Below are 19477 nucleotides of genomic sequence, written 5' to 3'. Positions count from 1 at the left end.
GTTGCAGGCACACAGTTGCTGAAAGGCAAAAATCAGACTTCCTTGCTTCTCTTTGTCTTATACTTTACCAGGTTCTCAAGAGTATGTTGTACACATCGTTGCCTGTTTCATGTGTTGCAGAAAGAATCGCAGGAGTATCAGGATGCGTGTGAACTGTGGGAAATCTATGAAGAGGTGAAGGCCGAGCTGTTGGAGGAGACGTTCGGTGAGCTGTCGGACCATTACGTCAGCGAATCCAAGGAGAAGGACACAGACTCTGACAGCGAGGACGCCACTGATGTGGAGGATGTGCTGCCTGACGACACACACGAGGAGGATGAAGAAGCTAGCAGAGGCCCACAGAAGATGGCAACGCAGACGGTCAGTTGTGATCATGTAGCAATTACAGTGGAACCCCCTTTTAAAATTCTGAGAAAATCAGGGAGGGAGTCTTCATCCTTTAACAAATAATTATACCACTATGTGCATGCATGGGCACAATAAAGAACCAAAGTTCATGGCAACAGTCTCAGGTCTTGGAAACATCAATACACAATAAAGAACCAAAGTTCATGGCAACAGTCTCACGTCTTGGAAACATCAATACACAATAAAGAACCAAAGTTCATGGCAACAGTCTCACGTCTTGGAAACATCAATAATAATAATAATAATAATAATAAATGAGCATTTATATAGCGCAACATCATAACTTTACAATTATGCTCTTTGCGCTTGACATTTAAAATTCAAACACAGTTATACAAGCATTTACATCTACATTCATAGTCAGCAATGCTTGATTAAAAGCATACACCATCAAACATACATTACAACAGATTCTTCCACTAATTAAGTAATAAAAACATGAATAAAATAGGTAGTAAAAACAAGAAAATACCAGCTGAATACCCTTAATCAAACAGAACATGTTATTAATACTGAAAAACAGCCCTAAATGTGTTGTGGAAGAGTGAGCTTTTCTTGCGGCACCTCTGCCAAACATTGGAGGGGCCAATCACTAGCTAGAGGTGTGTCGGTCAAACATTGGAGGGGCCAATCACTAGCTAGAGGTGTGTCGGTCAAACATTGGAGGGGCCAATCACTAGCTAGAGGTGTGTCGGTCAATACACAATAAAGAACCAAAGTTCATGGCAACAGTCTCACGTCTTGGAAACATCAATACACAATAAAGAACCAAAGTTCATGGCAACAGTCTCACGTCTTGGAAACATCAATACACAATAAAGAACCAAAGTTAATGGCAACAGTCTCAGGTCTTGGAAACATCAATACACAATAAAGAACCAAAGTTCATGGCAACAGTCTCAGGTCTTGGAAACATCAATACACAATAAAGAACCAAAGTTCATGGCAACAGTCTCACGTCTTGGAAACATCAATACACAATAAAGAACCAAAGTTCATGGCAACAGTCTCACGTCTTGGAAACATCAATACACAATAAAGAACCAGAGTTCATGGCAACAGTCTCACGTCTTGGAAACATCAATACACAATAAAGAACCAAAGTTAATGGCAACAGTCTCAGGTCTTGGAAACATCAATACACAATAAAGAAGCAAAGTTCATGGCAACAGTCTCACGTCTTGGAAACATCAATACACAATAAAGAACCAAAGTTAATGGCAACAGTCTCACGTCTTGGAAACATCAATACACAATAAAGAACCAAAGTTAATGGCAACAGTCTCACGTCTTGGAAACATCAATACACAATAAAGAACCAAAGTTCATGGCAACAGTCTCAGGTCTTGGAAACATCAATACACAATAAAGAACCAAAGTTCATGGCAACAGTCTCACGTCTTGGAAACATCAATACACAATAAAGAACCAAAGTTCATGGCAACAGTCTCACGTCTTGGAAACATCAATACACAATAAAGAACCAAAGTTCATGGCAAAAGTCTCAGGTCTTGGAAACATCAATACACGCATGCAGGAAAAAATTTTAAAAAATGGGTAGCGCTGTATGGCAGCTAGCTTTCCCCAGTGAGAAAGCGGCCCGAATTTCCATAAGGGTAACCTGACAGGACTATATGAAATCTTATCCTTATCCTTTGCAGTCTGTCATATTTTCTCATGAACAAATCATAATTTTGCAGCCACTGCCACAAACACCCGTACCGCCTGCACGACAAGCGACAGCCGATGTCAAAGTGGAGGCGGAGGAGGAGGGGGAGGAAGGGGAGATGGACGAAGAGGGAGACAAATCAGAGGCAGAAACCCCAGACAGCAAGGCAGACGCGCGTCACGATGAGATTGAAGAGTTCGAGCAGCTTTTTGCTGCCGTCATGACGGCTCGGGATGGGGAACGCAACATCAGTGAGATCTTCCAGCTTCTTCCTGGCAGAGTTGTGAGTTTTCTCCCTTCTGTCAGTGTTTAGTGCAGCTGCTTTGTATGCAAGAGAGTTTTCTCCCTTTCTGCCAGTGTAACTGCTTTGTATGCAAGAGAGTTTTCTCCCTTTCTGTCAGTGTAACTGCTTTGTATGCAAGAGAGTTTTCTCCCTATCTGTCAGTGTAACAGCTTTGTATGCAAGAGAGTTTTCTCCCTATCTGTCAGTGTAACAGCTTTGTATGCAAGAGAGTTTTCTCCCTATCTGTCAGTGTAACAGCTTTGTATGCAAGAGAGTTTTCTCCCTATCTGTCAGTGTAACAGCTTTGTATGCAAGAGAGTTTTCTCCCTATCTGTCAGTGTAACAGCTTTGTATGCAAGAGAGTTTTCTCCCTTTCTGTCAGTGTAACAGCTTTGTATGCAAGAGAGTTTTCTCCCTATCTGTCAGTGTAACAGCTTTGTATGCAAGAGAGTTTTCTCCCTATCTGTCAGTGTAACTGCTTTGTATGCAAGAGAGTTTTCTCCCTATCTGTCAGTGTAACAGCTTTGTATGCAAGGTTGTTGACAGTAATGTCTTTTGTGGCTGTGAAATGGTTTGGGTATGTGTGCTGCTTTATTCATGGCACATCCTGTTCATTTCAGATGCTTATATCCTTGAATGACCAAAGAAAGATCCATTTTTATTGTGCAGTAACACGGCTCTCAAAAGGGGGAATGAAAACTTTTGAAGATCAGAACTTTTTCCCTGTTGACTAAAACAATGCTTTAGGTCACCAAGTATCCATAAACACAGATGTTTTTCTTTGGCCCATGGGAGTTCTAAGTCTCTGATTGAACAGGTCCATTGTCAGTGCTGTTGTTTTAGCGAACGAGAAGAAGAAGAGAAGTGCTGTTGTTCGGACTGGAAGGAGAAATTTCAAGCAAGTTTTGCAAATATTTGTTAAGTTCTCATTCGTCTGGGGTTACTTCTCCGAAACACTGAACATTTCCTGGGTTTTCAGAAATATGCAGAGTATTACGAAGTGATCCGCGAGCCGATCGACCTGAAGATGATCGCCATGAAGATCCAGGACAACAAGTACCAGCACCTGGATGAGATGGAGCGAGACCTCAACTTGATGGTGCGCAACGCTCAGACCTACAATGATCCCAAGTCCATCATCTTCAAGGTGAGTCACTGTAATCATCAGGGCTGTCGTGAGGCGTCAGCCATCAGACAAATAACGATAAAAAGGCTCAAATGTCCGATTCACAGAGCCAGAAGGCGGTCAGATGTCCTATCGGTTTAATCTGAGCGCGGTCATTGCTCGATAGGAACTCCCATTCCTTCAGACTGTGCGATTTTTGTTAATTTTCTTTTCAAGATACAAATCTTCAAAAAGCAACAAATGTCCTATTGATGCTGAAGAGCTGTGGATATTTGTGCTATAGGTATGAAGTTGTAGCAACATCCCTGAGTCATGTTACTTTCTCTGTATGTAGTGTGTAAGTTTCTGTGCATGCATGCCATTAGAGACCGGCACGGTTGGCCTAGTTGTAAGGCGTCCGCCCCGTGATCGGGAGGTCGTGGGTTCGAACCCCGGCCGGGTCATACCTAAGACTTTAAAATTGGCAATCTAGTGGCTGCTCCGCCTGGCGTCTGGCATTATGGGGTTAGTGCTGGGACTGGTTGGTCCGGTGTCAGAATAATGTGACTGGGTGAGACATGAAGCCTGTGCTGCGACTTCTGTCTTGTGTGTGGCGCACGTTATATGTCAAAGCAGCACCGCCCTGATATGGCCCTTCGTGGTCGGCTAGGCGTTAAGCAAACAAACAAATGCCATTAGAGAGTGTGTATTGTGTCTGGTTAAATGGAGCCGTAAGCGTGTCCACAGTAATTTTTGTACAAACTCGGAAGAACTGGGCAATTCCTCGTACTTTCCAAGAAACAGTTCAAAAGATTAGGATGTGAGTAAAACTTGAATTCTTTTTAAATGCAGCTTCACTTTATCTCAGATTTAAACTAACTGCAGTCTACTATCCTGTTGATTTTGCCAGTTTGCTAGCTAGATGGTCAGTCGGTGACTCAAGTTATATTTTCTGGTTCCGTCAGTTAAATGATTAATCTAAACAACGAAGTGACTGTGGTAAGATGAACAAAGTTAAAAAACAAAGGATTACTGTACTCACCGATACAAAGACGACACAAGACGATTACGAATTTTCGCTTCTGGAAGCTTCATCAGGAAAAGAACACAAAAGACAACAAAAAGCAGACGCAACACGGAACGAACAGGGTTTGAAAGAAAATGATTTTTCTTGTCTTTCCTCAGGACGCCTGCACGCTGAAGAAGGTTGTGGCTGCCAAGAAACAGGAGTTGGAGTACAAGAGAAGTGGAGTGATGAAGACCAGCGAAAGACTCAGGTAAGTGTATGTTGTGTACTGCAATACATTGTGCTGAAAAAAGTGTGCACGTATTGCTTTGCTCATGTGCTATTTAGTCCTGTCACCCCTTCTGGGCTAGGTGCTATTTATAGTCCTGTCACCCCCTTCTGGGCTATATGCTATTTATAGTTCTGTCACCCCTTCTGGGCTATGTGCTATTTATAGTCCTGTCACCCCTTCTGGGCTATGTGCTATTTATAGTCCTGTCACCCCTTCTGGGCTATGTGCTATTTATAGTCTTGTCACCCCTTCTGGGCTATGTGCTATTTATAGTCTTGTCGCCCCTTCTGGGCTATGTGCTATTTATAGTCCTGTCACCCCTTCTGGGCTAGGTGCTATTTATAGTCCTGTCACCCCTTCTGGGCTATATGCTATTTATAGTCCTGTCACCCCTTCTGGGCTATGTGCTATTTATAGCCCTGTCACCCCCTTCTGGGCTATGTGCTATTTATAGTCCTGTCACCCCTTCTGGGCTATGTGCTATTTATAGTCCTGTCACCCCTTCTGGGTTATGCGCCATTAACGAGAAACCTCCACAGCAAATATCTAAAAACCACATTTTTGTTTTGATGTCTAGAACAAATTCTGCTTTTCACTCTGTGTCAGCAGTCAGATAATGGGTCAGAAAAAAATGTTCACACTAGAAATTAAAGAAATTGCCACTGCGACCATGTTCTGTATGTTTGTTCCTGCTGTTGTTCCCTGGTCTAAATAAAGTTATGAAATTGTGTGCTCTTGTTTCAGATTGCATAACAGCAGATACCTTGTTCAATTTTAGACAATGCTACACTTAAACACCATTTCCCACACTTAACATTTCAAATTATTACCGTACTTTCCGGGTCATAAGGCGCGACTTTTTTCCTCGAGTTTGACCCCTGCGTCTTGTATAACGAAGCGCCTAATCCGTGTATGAAATACGAAAAAAATCAAAGAGACCGCCTGAGTACCAGTCAAAAAACTTGTGATAATGCATGTTTCAGCTACTTGGTACTGCCCTGGCCAAGTTTCCTCTCAAGACATCGAAGAGACCGCCCCATAGGTTAAACTCGGTCACTGACCCCGGTGCAGGAAGTGTTTCCTCTCTCAGATCTATGACAGGGGAACCACCTCTCATAGCAAAAACTGGGTCATTGACCCCTGGGAAGAAGGTCAGTGTCTAAACAAGGCAACCCAGCTATCACAATGGACCTGCCTTTGATCTCGCCGCACACACAGAGCACACATATTTCCACTCTGTATTCTTCCTTTGATGTGCGGCTTATTTTCATTCTTCGACCGTTTGTTACCGGTATACTTTTTACATTTTGGTGCGCCCTATCGGCCCCCTGCGCCCAATGGGTGACTGGATTACAATTTTGTTTAAAAAGAAGGGGGTGCGCCTTATGCGCTGTAGCGCCTTGTAACCCGGAAAATACGGTACTCTTGACGCTTCACATGGATTGACAGCTCTGAGAATACCTGTTTATAATGAAGTATGTTTTGTCTTGCCTTGTTCTCATTATCTTTAATTCCTCATGTTTTTCTACACGGTACTGCTGTGTGAAGTGAGAAGGAAACAAACTTGCATCTGTCCCGCATTGGAAAACCAACCATCATCTTTTTCTCAATATAACCATCCTTGGCCATGTTTTCTGTTTAAAGATCTCGCGAGCGCACCACAGTTCAGCGCCTGTCAGCTGTATGTGCGGCCCTGAAATACCAGTCAGAGGACGACGACACAGCGTCCAGTCAGATGGACTACGAGGGCGACTCAGACATGGAGGATTCAGATTCTCCGTACTGGACTCTCTACTCCGCCGTCAAGGACTTCACCACTGCTGACGGTGATGAACTGTCCCTGCCCTTCTGCAAACTGCCCAGCAAAAAGTGAGAAAGGCTTTTGTGTTGCTGTTAGATTTTGAATAGAGTTTGTCAGGGTGTGTGTGGTTGGTTGTGATGTGAGTGTGACAACACAAGAACGAGAAATACAGATTGTGTGTGTCCCAGCTCTTCTGCAAACTTCCCAGCAAAGAGTGTGAGTGTGTTGCTGTTTGACTTTTGACTCACCTGAGTAAGCGGGGTGTCTTTCAGCAATGAGCAGTATCTGTCCGTATGGCCCGTCGGCTAGCTACAAGGGAGGAAGTCTTCTATTGGGGAGGGGGGGAGGCTGGTCTTACAAGGGAGGGTTCCACTGTAATGGGATAAGACCAATTGCTTTTCTTGTTGCTAGATGTTTTAGAGTTCGTATGGTTGGTTGAAAGTAATGGTAGTGTTGTCTTGTGACAAACACAAGAATGAGGGATACAGATTGTGTGGGTGTCTGTGCTTTTGTTTTGCTATTGGTGTTTCTCTTTGGGTTTAGTGTTTCGTGGCAGGCCTTGTGTGCTACTGTATGCCCTGCATATATTTCCATGGTTGTGAATAAAGCGACTGCACTGATTTGTAACTGTAGAAGAAGGGCAGTGTGTGTGCTTTTGAAGGAGAGTGTCTTCCTCTGTGTCTGTTGCTCACAGAATACACGTTTAAACGAGTAAAATAGTGATATCTTGACTTGATTAGTTTCATGTTTGTTTGTTTTTGAGAGTGTGTGTTTGTATGTTGTTTGACTGTGTCACTGTTAGTCATTATCCATTTTTTTTTCTTCCCCCAGGTTCTACCCCGATTATTACAAGGAGATCAAGAAACCCATGTCACTCTACAACGTCCGTAAAAAGATCAAGGTAAGTAACACAAAAAAAACCTGTAGTTAGGTCTGTATAGAGAATACTTTCGAAACAATACATATGTGTGCCGTCTTCGTTCTTGAACCATTATTCTTCTTCTTCTTCTGCGTTCGTGGGCTGAAACTCCCACATGCACTCGTGTTTTTTGCACGAGTGGAATTTTACGTGTATGACCGTTTTTTACCCCGCCATTTAGGCAGCCATATGCCGTTTTCGGAGGAAGCATGCTGGGTATTTTCGTGTTTCTATAACCCACCGAAGTCTGACATGGATTACAGGATCTTTTTCGTGCGCACTTGGTCTTGTGCTTGCGTGTACACACGGGGGTGTTCGGACACCGAGGAGAGTCTGCACACAAAGTTGACTCTGAGAAATAAATCTCTCGCCGAACGTGGGGACGAACTCACGCTGACAGCGGCCAACTGGATACAAATACAGCGCGCTACTGACTGAGCTACATCCCCGCCCTTGAACCATTATAAATTTGTATGACATTATTTGAAATAAGATCCTACTTCGCCCATGCAGTAGCAGAGTTTTACATCTATTTATAAATTGAAGGTTGTTGTTTTGGCATTGTTCCAAATTCATCATGTGAAAGTGACATCATAAACGGAAAAAAGAGAAAAAGCTCAGTGGGACTGTCAACCACACACGGAGCTAAATCGGGTTATTGCTGTTGTTTTTATTTCATTTGTAATCCTTCTAACATCATGGTCGTGTGTGTGTGTGTGTGTGTGTGTGTGTGTGTGTGTGTGTGTGTGTGTGTGTGTGTGAACAATGACGTCAACTTTGATGGCTGTTGTGGTGTGCAGACCAATCAGTACCAGACACTGCGAGAGTGTGCAATGGACATCAACCTCATCTTTGAGAACGCTCGCAAGTACAACCAGGATGAGTCCAAGATTTATAAGGTAGATACTGACCTTCTTCTCACCTTTGATACTCTGGGTTTGGTTGGTTGGCTATGGTTGCCATGGTTTCAGGATGAGTCCAAGATATATAAAGTAGATACTGACCTTTTCTCACCTTTGATACTCTGGGTTTGGTTGGTTGGCTATGGTTGACATGGTCTCAGGATGAGACCAAGATTTATAAGGTAAATACTGACCAGTCTTCCAACAACTTACCTTTCTTGTTGTTTGATTCAGTCTTCTCACCTTTGATACTGTGTGTTTCGTTGGTTACTTGTTGCCATGGTCTCATTGAACAATTGTCAAATTAACAAATTGATCTTCATTAATGGATACATGCCTTAAATTGGAATGAAGTGCATTCATTTAAAACAACAACAAATGTGTATCTTGCTGGCCATGGAGACTGACAGTTTTGTAGTGTCATGAAAGTTTGTTTTTGTAATGTTAGAATGCAGTGCCTAATATTTTGTATGGGAACCAGAGAAGGAACGCAGGCATTAGAGGTAATCTAGTGATGCAAGCAGTGTGGTGTGCAGTTTCTTTGTAAAAAGAAGCATAGGAATCGGTTTAAATACATCTATTTGAAAGCAAAAACCACTAATGTGTAGGCTCTCACTGTCACAGCTATACACTGTGCAAAGGGAAATCGGCACAAACGTAAATAAGTTGAAGACTTATACAGTATTTTCTCCAGAATTCTCAGTGCCATTGTCTATTTTACCCAGAATTCTCAGTGCCATTGTCTATTTTACCCAGAATTCTCAGTGCCATTGTCTATTTTACCCAGAATTCTCAGTGCCATTGTCTATTTTACCCAGAATTCTCAGTGCCATTGTCTATTTTTACCCAGGATGCTTGTACGCTGCAGAAAGTGCTGATTGAGAAGAAGCGAGAAATGGACAAGGTGAGAACATGACAGTTTATGGATACGACTTGATTCAGTTTCCGATGTGTTGTTAGAAGTTACACTACAGCAAGACAGTTCTGACTAGCTGCCCCTTGCTCTACGTGTGTATATCATACAGACACGGGTTATTTCATTCCCCAGCTGAGAATGGCAGTTACGGTCATACTGTTTTACAAATATTACTGTATGCTGTGCACATGTGTTTAGCACATGAACCTATTAGTTTTACTTCCCATCTTTCACTTTCAGTGGCTGACTGTATGTGTTGCATTACAGTCCAACGGTTTTACCTTTCTGAGCACATGTGTATAGCACATAGACATGGTTAATTTCGTTTTCCTCCTTTCAGTTATTGATTTGTACATTACAGTCATACACCTTGACTTTATCACTCTATGCTGAGCACATGTGTACAGCATACAGTCCCAGCGTGTTCCTCATTTTTTTGTTTTAGGCTGTAGAAGTTTTGATGTTCTGTAAAAGTAGTTTCAGTTCACAAACACACTTACCATAGGACCGTGAGCTGTCACTTGGTAGTTCAGATTGAATAATCTCTTTCAGTTTCTAGGTTGGAGGGATTAGCAGTGAAAGAATGGGGGAATCTTTTTTGTGTTTTACAAACTGTTCGATTTTATTGAATTTAGTCAATTCTGTTTTTGTGTTCATTTTGGTTGCCCTTTCTTATAACCTGAATTTAAATCAACAGCAATGTTATGGGGTATCAGCAAGGAGGAAATCGGTTTGTGGTGTTTTCATTTTGTTAAATTTTGAATGAGTTAAAAAAAAAAATCAAAACTTTTTTTCTGAGTTATTTCATTTGTGTCATTTTAGTTTGTTTGCTGTTTTTGTTATCTTTTAATTTTTCCTGTATACTTTGGTCTGTTCTTCACACAAAAACCCAAAGAAATACAGTGGTATCTGCAATGTGTGGCCCCTCCGATGAACACATTCTGGCATCCCTTCGTCTATTATCTCTACCAAAATATACCTGTCATTACAGGCCAGCGATAATGTTCAGACACGTTCACCTGGTCCCAAGGGTGTCCTTCATCGCAGGTACCACTGTAGACACAGACACCATTCAGTCAAGCTGAAATAAGAGAGAATTAAGGTCCCCAAAGGTTGACAAATAGCGCATGCATCACACAGCTGTTTGTGTTGTCACCATCAGGAAGGGGGTAGCGACGAAGCTCCGCTCACTGTCACTCATTTCCCCGGTTTGGTGAGTTGCTTTCCGCCTTCACATGCGCGTCTTACTTTTACCTTTTTTTCTTATTTATTTATCTTTTTTTGTATTAAAACTATTCTTCATCTTGAAAGGTATGTTCTTTCTCGTGCAAGCGATCATGTTCAGTATCAAGGATCTGTTCAAGGTTTTACACGACACAGAGATGAGAACATCCTTCCACTTGAACTCATAGCAACATTCTTCAGCCTGTTTATTTTCTGTGCGGAGTGCGAGTTTTCTTTTGAATTATTGTCCTACATCACAACCGTTGTCGACATGCAAAATTCATTCAGCTCAAATTAAAAATGTCCACTCTGCACAAAGCGGTTTTTGGTTTGTATGCGGTCAAGTAGATGGATGCTCTTGTTCTGTGTAAATTACTGGACAGATCTCAGATGGTCGACATGATCGCTCACACGGGACGGAATGTTTGTTTGTTTAACCTCCTGAGCTTGCTATTGCTGTGACAACTTGCCGTGTCGGTGCAGTATTAACAGTCTGGCGCTAAAAAAATGTGATTAACTGCCTGTTTAATTTGGAGTGAAAACCTTGCTGATGTGTGTGTGTGTGTGTGTGTGTGTGAACTGGTGAAATTGATCTGTGTGCCCTTTGAGCTTAGTCTGTCAATGATTTACCTGAGTTTTAACAAAGTCATTCTTAGCCATATCGATTCTTAGTGTCTGTTATTAGTGGTTTAAGTTCATGATAATATATTTGTGTATTTGTAGTGAAAGTGGCATCTGTTTTATACAATCAGTTTGATAAAACTTAGGAACTTATAACTGTAAGATAGCGTGTGGATTTTTTGTGTTTTTGTTTTATTCAGATGGTTTCACTTGATTTTCAATACAGGGCTTTCAAATATTGAGCTAAATGTAAACTGTGTAAGAGAAACCATACAGATGGCGATAACAAGTGATATAAGAATGAATTAGCTTATTGCATTCAAACACAATCTAAACGTTCTGTTGAATGAATTAGCTTATTGCATTCAAACACAATCTAAACGTTCTGTTGAATGAATTAGGTTATTGCATTCAAACACAATCTAAACGTTCTGTTGAATGAATTTGGTTATTGCATTCAAACACAATCTAAACGTTCTGTTTTTGGGGATATCCAGGAAGAGCAGAAGACATTCTATCCAGTTTCACATATCTGTATTAATACTGTTAATACTACTTGATTCTAAAACGCATGAGGTTAAGCTGAGATACATAATTATTTGTTGTGAAACTTACCTTTGTCATATCATGCGTTTGTATTGGTTTGTGACCATTTCTGATTTTGTGTGTGTGGATTCCGATCACTGTTTGTCCCTGGCAGTGTTGTTGTTGATGATGTTGTTGATGATGATGTTGATGATGTTGTTGATGATGTTGTTGATGATGATGAGCACATTAGCGGTGGGGTTAGTAAGGGCTGCTGCACACTTATTTATTTATTTATTATTTTCTTATCTATTCATTTATTTCTTTATCTTTTTTGCCTGGATACAGTCATATTTGAGTGTTCCGTGTGAACTAAACCTGTTATTCTCTTTTTCTACCTCTCCCTTTATCTCCACAGCCTGTCACACTCCTCTAAATCTAATTCTAAAGCACTTCTGTGTAAGTGACGGGAAGGAGGGATGTGTGTGTGTGTAATTAAGTGTCTTGGTTTACTTGCCATAATTGTTTTTGGCCTTTTCCAGTTTGAAGTCAAGATAATGATAATAGTTTTCCAATTTTCGATGAGTTTTTTTCTCAATATAATTGGCAATTTTCAAAAGAAGATTGAAAGAGATTTCTATGAACAAAAGAAGATTGAAACAGATTTGTATGAACAAAAGAAGATTGAAACAGATTTGTATGAACAAAAGAAGATTGAAACAGATTTGTATGAACAAAAGAAGATTGAAACAGATTTGTATGAACAAAAGAAGATTGAAACAGATTTGTATGAACAAAAGAAGATTGAAACAGATTTCTTTGAACAAAAGAAGATTGAAACAGATTTGTATGAAAAAAAGAAGATTGAAACAGATTTGTATGAACAAAAGAAGATTGAAACAGATTTGTATGAACAAAAGAAGATTGAAACAGATTTGTATGAACAAAAGAAGATTGAAACAGATTTCTATGAACAAAAGAAGATTGAAACAGATTTCTATGAACAAAAGAAGATTGAAACAGATTTGTATGAGAGTTGTTCTTCAGTACTGGTGACAGAAAGGGGGAAAAGTGGTCAAAATTCAAATCTCTAGTTTTGTTTTTGAAATATTGCTTTTCATAAAGCAGAAATACTGTAGTATCTGTTGTACATAAGAAAAAATCACTGGTTCATATGGTTCCTACATAATCTAACTTTTAAAGCTGGTTCTTGTGTGTCTGTGTGTATGTTTGTAAGATGACGATAGGACCCGAAACGGCTGCACGGACTGAGACAGGAATTGCAGAGAATGTTCTTTGCCACTCGAGTCGTGTCATAGGGTACTTTTGGAATAGCAAATTTGAAAGGATTCTTCAAAAAACGGCGGAAAACATTATATACCCTGTGAGCTATCGAGGATCCTCCCCGTCTGGGCTGTCGAAACATGGTCTTGTTAAAAGACGTTTTCAAATGCGGCGGGGAGATACACTCGAAGCACATTTAGCGAAGTTATGTTGCCAAATCATCAAAGATCAACATTTCACAACACGGATCGATGCACACAGTCGAAATAGATGTGACTTTCACACGACCGAAGACTACTTACTAGCAGACTAGCAGACGACAAGATCTATAAATATTTAGATCAGTGAGAGCAATCCGTTGAAGAACAGTTACTCCGCGTATTCGTCTTCAGTTAAGCTTATTTCCCCTGCCCATACATGTCAACCCCTATCAATGTTTTCCTGTATCATATTACCAAAAAACTGTATCATCAGGCCAAAAAACTGTACATAGCGCGCGGCACCGCGGTATTACCGCGTAAGGCAGAATTTGAAAGTTGTGTTTATGGTAGTGAGGTGCATGGTATAAAGATCAATCAATTTCATCATAAAATGCCAATCAATACTGATTTCAGTGCTTCTGTTCTGATAATGAACTAAAATCAGTATTGATTAGAATTGTATGAAAAAGTGATGTGTATTGAATATGCTTTCTTATTATCATTTCATGATTTATCTATAAACTATAATGAACACAGGCAAAAGCCATTCTTCACATTCCTGATTTTATGTCCAGTCCCGGATTTTCCCGAATAGTGCAAAAGTTTCCCGATTAAACATTTTTCGAGTATAGTTATATAATGACTGGAGTGTATTTTCAAGCGCCTGTACTCGGCGTAGTTTCACTTCTGAAATCTCGTTTAGCGCGAGGCTTCGTCACACAAACGCTGTGATCAAAATCGAAACTAAACGAGAATAGGCGAGATTTGTCGCTAGCGCATGCGCTTCAGTCGAATGTGGATGAGAAGCAGAAGAAGAAGCAGCAGCAGACGACCACAAAATGAAGAAAACAACGGTCCAGCGCCCGAAAGTTCTTGTAAAATTTGAAAAGAGTTACAAACAAGAGTATGACTTCATCTCCGAATCGACAAGACGCGGCATACATTTCGCGTTTTGCACCAAGTGCCGCGAAGATATCAGCATCGGACATGGACTCGGAGGCCGGGGGGATTGAAGCTCATTCAAGAACAGCAAAACATGAACGGAACCGTGATCGGAAACCGATCTCACGCTTTCGTCCAATCGGAATATTTCTCCCCCCTTTTTTTTTTACAAATGTAATTTTTGAAATTTCCCGTATCAATGAAGTTTTTCCGTATCAATCCCCGTGATACGCCGTATCGCTCGAAAATCACGAAAAATCCGTATCCGATACGGGAAATCCGTATCAGTTGGCAACTCTGCCTGCCATAAGTTTCCTTGCAGATCTGCAGTCGCGTAGTGAAATGAACTAGTGTCATCGGAAGATTCTTCTCAGTCAATGATCAAAGCACAGTATGTTCTATGCTGACAAAAGTCACTTTCGGACAACACGACGATTGACTTAATTTATGAGCCCAAAGGTAACAATATCGACAAGAATGTACGCATTTGACATTAAATGAAACATTCATAGACAGTTTCCAACTCACCAGATCTGCCAAAGAGCCGTCATTCGTGAAAAAAACGATGATTTTAATAAGACAGGTATCGGAAACAAGTCTTGGTCACCTGCGTTATTCCTTCCGAGGCGACGTGACGGCGCCACATTTGTTTGTTTATGGCTGTTTATCGCGAAACAACACAGTTGAAATTTTTGTGTAAAATACCACAAATGTGTGGTGAATCAGTTCGTCATCTGCGTTTCGATGGTAATTCAGTCAGATTGGAGTTACTTTGAATCGAAGGCGAGGGTAACCTGCGTTATTTGTGTGACGGCGTGAACAAAATTGATTGCAATATTTTATACAGAAAGTAAATTTCAATGATTCTGGCTCAGACTTGTTGAAACAGATTTGTATGAACAAAAGAAGATTGAAACAGATTTCTGTGAACAAAAGAAGATTGAAACAGATTTGTATGAACAAAAGAAGATTGAAACAGATTTGTATGAACAAAAGAAGATTGAAACAGATTTCCATGTTTTTTGTTTTTTTCTCTCTCAATTTAATTGGCAATTTTGAAATGAAGACTGAAAGGGATACAGTAAGTGAATGTTTTGGTCAGTGTAACTTTCATTATTAGGCACAGTAATCCCCCTTTCTTAGAGTTTAGCCAAGGGAATTTTCTTTTGAGCTCATTGTATTAATAGTCTGTTAATAGTAACATTTGCTCTACTGAGAACTATAATACTCATAGCATCCACAGAACTAACAAAGAAAAGTTTGTGTAGTTCAGCTTGCACCGAATGTTATTACAACTGCAAGTCAAATGGAATTAAAATCACAGATACATTTCTGTTAAATTATGTTTTACATTTGCTGTCACATCTTCAAACTCAAGTCAGCCCATTTCAAGCAACGTTGCTTATTCATTTGAACATTTGCTGTAGATGTAATATGTTTTGGGTTGAGATCAGTTTTTCTAGGTTGTGAAGTAGATTTATGTTTCCTAAACGGTTGGAACTTCTTAGCAAGGATGCTTTAACAATAACATAGATCTATGCATTTTTATTTTTACCTGTATTGTTTGCCAGTAGTGACTGTGTGAGTAACTATTAACCCAAGAAACAAAATCTGCAGTAAGGTATTAGAGTCAAGCACACACATAGGTATGGAATTTAAATTATCCTTTTTGTTCAAGTGAGTCAAATGAATTGGCAATGTACTCTCTCTCTCTCTCTGTCTCTCTCTGTCTGTCTCTCTGTCTCTCTGTCTCTGTCTGTCTGTCTCTCTCTCTCTCTCTCTCTCTCTCTCTCTCTCTCTCTCTCTCTCTCTCTCTCTCTCTCTCTCTCTCTCTCTCTCTCTCTCTCTCTCTCTCTCTCTTGGGAGGCAGTACAAGGAAGGGTTTAATTCCATTATCAAGGCACTGTATTCTATTACCTGTTTTCTGCACCACATTTTTTTAAACTTTCTTCTCATTCACAAATTTTTGGCACATTTTGTTCTTGAATAAGGTTCTCAAACATTTTTTTACTTTCAGTTTCACATTATACAAGAAGGTTTGAATTCATGATTGGGACAAACTTTAAGGTCGCTATAAACAATATTGTAAATTACATTCCTATCTTGCACCAACTTTCTCCCTTGTGTTGTTGGTCCCCTTGTTTATCAGATGTTGGATATTACGTTTGTTCTCCCTTTCCCCCTTCTCCCCACCAGCCCCCAAGCATCTTACTGAATGTTTGTCCCAATAAAAAGGATTACATTACACAAAGGACAGCATTTGAGCACATGTATCATAGTCTTTTGGTTTTTCAATTTGCAGACAGATCTGCATGGACATATTGAAGTAACAGTTGAGTGCGCTGCACACACACACACACACACACACGCACGCACACACACATACACACACACACACACACACACACACATACACACACACACTTCTATTTTGACAATTGTTGAAAATAGCAAGCCTAGTCTTGACCTGTCATGACTGAATTTTATCTCACAGGAGAAAAAGAGGTGAGTGCTAAAACAGATGGCTCAGCGCCGTCTTGGGCTCATGTGTAGCAGAAGAAAAATGACACGTTTGCAAGGAGATGGTGTCCCGTGTGTTTTCAGAAGGAAGGTCGAGAGGAAGAAGACATCCCGACCACCACTAAAGCCAAGGGCCGCAAGTCGGACCCCGAGAGCAAGAAGAAGACGCCCAAGAAGGGTCCGGAGGATGGAGGTCTGAAGAAACGCCTCAACATTCTCTTCAAGACTGCTTATGAGTGCACTGTGAGTTGAAATAATAATAATAATAATAATAATATACGTTTCTGGAGTGCATAAATCCAGGGTTAAACCCTACTCAGACGGCTAGCAGGTTTGTATAGTATAGACATCTCCTTCCATTCCTCTCAGAAACTTTATTATTGAATTGCTGGCAAGTTGGGGTTGCTTCCACAATAAAAGCTTCCAGCAACAAGAGTCTGTTGCTTGGCAACTGTTGTGCAACTTTAAAATGATATGTTTTGCTGTTTATGTCTCTTGGTTGACTGTTTGTGAAGCATTTTCTGTGACATGAATTTTGCAGCTGAGCAAAATGTTGTTAATGTTAGCCGTTGTTGGTGTCTAGTAAATCTAGTGGCCTGTATTATGCATTGGACATTTTTGTATGTTAAAGATTGATAAGTCTCCTGGAACCTAACATCTGATCACATTATTATGTGAATCAGGAACCTCCAATCAATTTACATTATGTGAATATCTTCCGATTGCTTTGGCATGTAGGTCTTCCGACTGAAAACAATTTTGGCAGCCAGGACATTTGGACTTAAACATGTTTTCAATTGACCTGTGCATCTGGGAACAACATTGGTTATTGTGTTTGTGTGTGAACACTGGTTATTGTCTGTATTTGTGTGTGAACACTGGTTATTGTCTGTGGTTGTGTGTGAACACTGGTTATTGTCTGTGTTTGTGTGTGAACACTGGTTATTTTGTGTGACAGGACGCCAACGGTCGTAGTCTGCGACACATCTTCATGGGCCTGCCGTCACGCAAGGACTACCCTGACTACTACCAGGTCATCGTGGAGCCCACCGACATGACCATGATCGAGGCCAAGATCAAAGAAAACAAGGTGGGTTTCAGTCTCACACTATCTCCTGTTGTTTGCAGTCTCACACCATCTCCTGTTGTTTTCAGTCTCACACTATCTCCTGTTGTTTTGAATTTGATGACAACAACCAAAGAACAAACACAGGCAGGCTCTTTCTGTTCAGGCTCTTTCTGTTCAGGCTCTTTCTGTTCAGGCTCTTTCTGTTCAGGCTCTTTCTGTTCAGGCTCTTTCTGTTCAGGCTCTTTCTGTTCAGGCTCTTTCTGTTCAGGCTCTTTCTGTTCAGGCTCTTTCTATTCAGGCTCTTTCTATTCAGGCTCTTTCTGTTCAGGCTCTTTCTATTCAGGCTCTTTCTGTTCAGGCTCTTTCTATTCAGGCTCTTTCTGTTCAGGCTCTTTCTGTTCAGGCTCTTTCTATTCAGGCTCTTTCTGTTCAGGCTCTTTCTGTTCAGGCTCTTTCTATTCAGGCTCTTTCTGTTCAGGCTCTTTCTGTTCAGGCTCTTTCTATTCAGGCTCTTTCTGTTCAGGCTCTTTCTGTTCAGGCTCTTTCTATTCAGGCTCTTTCTATTCAGGCTCTTTCTATTCAGGCTCTTTCTGAGTTGCTTGAAGCTGATGTATAAAGACACTACTGGTAAAGTGTATTTTGAGTAGTTGTAAACAGTGGTTGCTGTCATGTGTTGTAGGTGGCCTGTCACAAGTAGGGTTTCTCCCCCCCCCCCCCCCTCAAACACACACCAACACTCAGTGTGTCTATGCTTGGGATTGTACAGCAGTCCCTGACATGTACGGACACATTTGCTCGGCACGGAGTGTTTTCCTTCTATATTTGCCCCCCCTTAAACGGACACCTGCAAAACGTGGACGCGGACACTCATTTTCGGTCCCAACAGCAGGTCATACCTCCAATGTACGGACAGACCATCCTCAAATTTTCACCACAACAAAATCGATAACAGAGCAGTCCGGCTCTTGGTACAAAGATCACAGCCGCAATGGTGTGATGACAGTCACTGATAACTTGAGTGCACGTGTACCCATCGTGTGTCTGTGTGTAACCTCTTTCATTGACAAGATACTCTTGTTTCCCCTCAGCCTTGACCAGTGAGTCGGTTGCCTAATCTATGAACCCTTCAGTTGTCTTGCTTTGTCAAAAGTTACGACACAGTCAACTGGTTTTGCTCTGAGTGAACAGTGCAGCTGGCCTCTCTGGCCACAGCCCCCAACAGTACATGGCTGGAGGGAGTGAGAGAGAGAAAGGGGGGGGGGGGGTGGAGGGTTAACTGGCTAAACTCTGTGGGGTGTCCGGTGTCACCGCATGTCAGCAGGAAGAGCATTGGAGAGAAATAGAGAGGTGTACTCTTCCACACAATTTCCAAGCATCAGTTGTCACGGCTTGGGGTAGGCATTAGTCATTTAGTGAGGGAGAGTGGGAGCTGTGTTATGTACAGTGTATTTCCGACTGAAGAGTGAAAAGTCACTGCCATGCCACATGATCGGCATGCAGTCAATAAAGCCAGACAAGAAACAAATAAATTACTTGATTATGACATGCAGCTCTATCTGCTGCTATTTATTCAAACTGGTTTTCAAGCTTATTCTTGCAAAGCATCTGCACACGCTCCTCTGTGCTGTGTTTGTGTGGCTGCTGTCGTATGTCAGTGCATGGTGAGTGTGTTCACTGCCTTGAGGATTTATTTTATCTCTTCTTTTCAACACTTTTCATACAAATCCTTTTTACAGAACGTTTAAAGAAGTATTAGGAGTTTATTGTTATTGTTTAGTAGCCACAAGAAGT

The 19477-nt window shown here is 41.1% G+C and overlaps 1 protein-coding gene across 5 annotated transcripts in view; it reads left to right on the top strand.

The window, feature by feature from the left end:
- LOC138965486 (protein polybromo-1-like) overlaps positions 1-19477 on the top strand; it is a 101747-nt gene that overhangs the window by 5970 nt on the left and 76300 nt on the right. For 4 of the 5 annotated variants that reach the window (XM_070337658.1, XM_070337661.1, XM_070337660.1 and 1 more), the window contains exons 5-15: positions 121-360; positions 2109-2360; positions 3340-3507; positions 4651-4742; positions 6408-6632; positions 7396-7465; positions 8284-8382; positions 9236-9289; positions 10464-10514; positions 16702-16860; positions 17576-17707. In XM_070337658.1, the coding sequence (XP_070193759.1) occupies positions 121-360; positions 2109-2360; positions 3340-3507; positions 4651-4742; positions 6408-6632; positions 7396-7465; positions 8284-8382; positions 9236-9289; positions 10464-10514; positions 16702-16860; positions 17576-17707 (1542 nt within the window). The remainder of the gene's footprint in view (positions 1-120; positions 361-2108; positions 2361-3339; positions 3508-4650; positions 4743-6407; positions 6633-7395; positions 7466-8283; positions 8383-9235; positions 9290-10463; positions 10515-16701; positions 16861-17575; positions 17708-19477) is intronic. The other variant, XM_070337659.1, reaches the window with a different exon arrangement.

Source organism: Littorina saxatilis, linkage group LG4 (genome assembly GCF_037325665.1).
Source record: "Littorina saxatilis isolate snail1 linkage group LG4, US_GU_Lsax_2.0, whole genome shotgun sequence".
NCBI lineage: Eukaryota > Metazoa > Mollusca > Gastropoda > Littorinimorpha > Littorinidae > Littorina > Littorina saxatilis.
The sequence above is the reverse complement of the archived record's forward strand: the minus strand, read 5'-3'. Positions and strand labels throughout refer to the sequence as shown.